This window comes from Cystoisospora suis (genome assembly GCF_002600585.1).
Source record: "Cystoisospora suis strain Wien I chromosome Unknown contig_1017, whole genome shotgun sequence".
NCBI lineage: Eukaryota > Apicomplexa > Conoidasida > Eucoccidiorida > Sarcocystidae > Cystoisospora > Cystoisospora suis.
Genome location: NW_027153818.1, coordinates 51917 through 55578, shown reverse-complemented (window position 1 = coordinate 55578; position 3662 = coordinate 51917). Strand labels below are relative to the sequence as shown.

Genomic DNA, 3662 nt, shown 5'->3' with positions numbered 1-3662 from the left:
ATCTATCTATCTATCATTAATCTATCTATCTATCTATCTATCTATCATTAATCTATCTATCTATCTATCTATCTTTAATCTATCTATCTATCTATCTATCTATCTATCTATCTTCCGAGAAGCTTTCCTGTACTCTTTCTCGGGACTGAAGCAAGAACTGCAAGGCTCCGCCATAGTAGAAGGGCACACTTTTCCCTTCGACGTAGTGATCGTAGCAGTTTCAACAGCTGACTGCGCTTCCGAGGCGCTTGTAGGGGTGTTGGCCTGAGTTCGGAATGCTTTCGAAGCGTTGACGGTGTATGAACCAAGATCAGGGGACCGGACGGTTCTCTTCTATTTTCCGTACAGTCGTCCCTAAGTTCAAATTCTCGCTTCCTTTCTGCAGAGCCGTATACTCAGACTTGTCTTTCTTATGTCGTTACACACTCTAGAGAAAGACGTCCTTCGCAATGTTTGCTTGTAGTCGAATTTGTGTGGATATTGTGTCCAGACATGCGGCTACTATCTTCTTCACATGCCTTTGACCCGGCAGAGGTTTAGCTCGTTATTGGAAAAAATGCTACGAATCAAGGGAGCGAAGAACTTGACAGCTCGTCTTGATATTCTTATTGAAGAAGCTTATCATCAGCTTAGACCCTCAAACCGCTCAAATGCAAAATCTCTTAAAGATCAACCCCCTCAAAAGCTCTTCATGCATAGGCTCATTTTCAGTGAATTACCTATGTAGGTCGTCTTCATGTAAATAGAGATGTACACGCAGACATATATATATATATATATCTTCATGCAGTTGGGCGTGTGTGTTTGACTAGAGACAACAGAACTTTTGAGTATCTGTACTCTGTGTGTTTCGTACACTCTGTACTTCTCTGTACATTCACAGCGTGTCTTCCTTTCTCCTTCTATGACTTGTACTTACTTTGTCAAATATACACATGGGAGCCGGTTCCGTCTTGGACTGCTGATAGTCCTGAATATCTGGGACACTAATAGATTAGATTAAGTAAGTATAGGGGGACAAGGGGTCTAGCTTCAGGTGTCATCTCATGGGCTGGCTGTATGTGCTGCGAGGAGTCTTTCAGGATCTTTCTAGACTTCCTGTACTTAGCAGTCGGACACAATCTCTGTTCACCGAGGGAAAGAGATAGAAATGCATTCGTATCATGTCTTGCATCTATGGCAGCTCTAAATTGAAGAATGAGATGACTGACTTCTATGACTTAACAAGACGGGTAAAGTACTCTCGTTCTTTTGTTGTCACTTCTTCCCTTTCATCTTTCTTCTCATATGCACCGTGGTGTTGTGGGGTTTTCAGAGTGGCGATATCTATCGCTTGTTTTCGTTCGGAGATTTGCAGACATCATAAGTATATTTCGACTCTACGTATGTTTGGTATATGTGTAGGGTTTGCCTTAACGAACTTGTGTCTTTCTCCCTACACACATCTGTCTCCTCTTTTTGATTCGCTCTTACTTCTCTTCATGCTGTTGTGTCTCGCGTCACTTCTTCTGCTACGGGGACAACTGTGCGTCCAATACCCCCCTGCTGAGAGGAAAATAGACAGTGGCCATGAATGATCTCACTTGAGAAGTATTAACAGATTTATGGTATTCCAGTATCCAGCATGTATGTTTACCTCCTGATGGATTAACAGACCTGGCGCCCTGTTATTCACCGTGGGCTTTCTTGACCCCTCAATCTTCTCTCTTGTTGTCCCCCAGGGTGTGTATGCACGTTTCGTTGCTGTAGAAAAGAGGAACCTTTCTTTTTAGGAGCAGTAGTCTGTCTCTCTCGCCTTTCGTGTTTAGGCTCTTCTCTCTTGACGTGTCTGTGTTTTTGTTTCGTGCAGTAAAGACGAAGGCGATGTGTCTCGCGTACTTCGACGCTTTCCCTGGTCTACAGATGCAAAAGTGGAGACCTGGTTTCGAGAATGTATCTTAGGTACAGAATAACAACAGTCTGAACCTCAGTTGTGCCTGAGTTGTGGAGTTATGCTTGCCATTCAGTCTGAGACGCGCTGTGTCGTATGTTGGTGAGCTATTCACGAGTGTTCAGTGCTTCTGTTTCGTGTGGAAATGGTGAGATACGGAGAGTAGGAAGGATGCATGTGAGGGCTGCTTACCAATCCTCAGACTTTCTCCACAGTATCCATATATGCATATATCGTATGTACATATATATATATATATATATATGTAGCTCGGGTATCTTTGATATGCCAAGTTTTCTTCATGTTAATAGACAGTGGAACGCCGTGGTGGGTGGGTTGAAGTACGGAACTATTTTTGAGGTCAGCAGCAAGTTTTTAAATCTGTCGTCCTCCGTAGTGCTCGACATCAACTCCGCGTAAATAAGGGACCGCATTGCGCCTGCTATTTGGATCTATTCTCTTTCCCATCCTGATTCTTGTCTTCATATACATTGACGAGCATCTATGCATATGTAAAGGTGTATGTATACAAAGACTTTTCTTGGCTATTTGTCTCGTCATTCATGTGCGTATATCACGATACATCCGAAGTCTTGTATCCGGCCCCATTGTGATTCTTGCTCCTTTCTGGCCTCTGTTTTCAGTGCTTGTGCTCAAGGTCATAGCAGAAATTGCAGTGGTGCCGGAGGTTTCGATGTACCGGTAGCATTCGTGTCTGCAAGTTTTGAATACGAGACGGGTCCTCTGGTGGCAAGAAGAGATATCATACAGCTGCGGGAAAGCGCTATTGGCTTCTAACACTCGAAACTGCCAGCTCCTCGTATCGTTTCTCTCCAAGAAGTTCTGCACGGGTGTCTCTATTGTCATAGCAGTCTCTCGACACCGCATCACTCTATGTGAGGGTGTGTGTTCATTCTATATACACTTGAGTATGTTTGTCAGGTACATGAGAGAGCAGGGATTGAATGTTTCTTCACTGCAAGTCTCATGACGAGTATCTGAACTTCTTTGTTGGTTTCTCTCTTTACCTCAGATGCGGACATGCATACGGACTTCGATCACATGCACCGTGTAGCGGCACTACTTTGCGTTCTAGCCAAGTATCTTCCTCAAGTAGTCATTGGCTGTGTTGATTCCCTGCTTGAATCTATCCAAGTAAGAGTCTGTATTCTGTCCTGAAAGCAGTCGTGCGAGAGACTGGGGTGTACTTTTCTTCAGCGGTCTTCTAGAACCGAAGAAGGACAGGGGGAGTTAGAGTTTTGTGTGTTCTTTACTATTTTCTGTTTTTCGCCTTACGGTTGAGAAAGTGCCCTCTCTTTTCACTTGAGATCTCTGTCAGGGGGGAGGAATGATTCCTGCAGTATTATACACGTACATTTATGTATATGACGTAGTTAGCTATGCTCCATGTACACTCCTTGTCAGGGACACACTGTACCTTTCAGTTTTTTAGAACTTTCCTTATCTCTAGTTTTTATAACGAATACCTGTACTTCTCTATCGACAGAGCAAGGGTCATTGTTTCGCATCATCTTCATGTGTCCATCGGGTTCACCAGCCCTTTTCCGAACCCTAAACTTCTTTCTTTTTCTTTCACTTCTGATTCACTTTTACGCTTGTATGTATCAGCTGACTACATACATATATATATATATATATGTATACACTACATATATATATATATATGTATATGTATACACTACATAAATATATGTATATATATGTTTACATA

At 42.8% G+C, this 3662-nt stretch overlaps 1 protein-coding gene across 1 annotated transcript in view; it reads left to right on the top strand.

Annotated features, from left to right (window-relative positions):
* The window catches only part of CSUI_002399 (mif4g domain-containing protein), a 25421-nt gene that overhangs the window by 14600 nt on the left and 7159 nt on the right, over positions 1-3662 (top strand). Inside the window, exons 10-12 of the mRNA XM_068062601.1 lie at positions 491-723; positions 1850-1941; positions 2964-3085. Coding sequence (XP_067925426.1) covers positions 491-723; positions 1850-1941; positions 2964-3085 — 447 coding nt within the window. The remainder of the gene's footprint in view (positions 1-490; positions 724-1849; positions 1942-2963; positions 3086-3662) is intronic.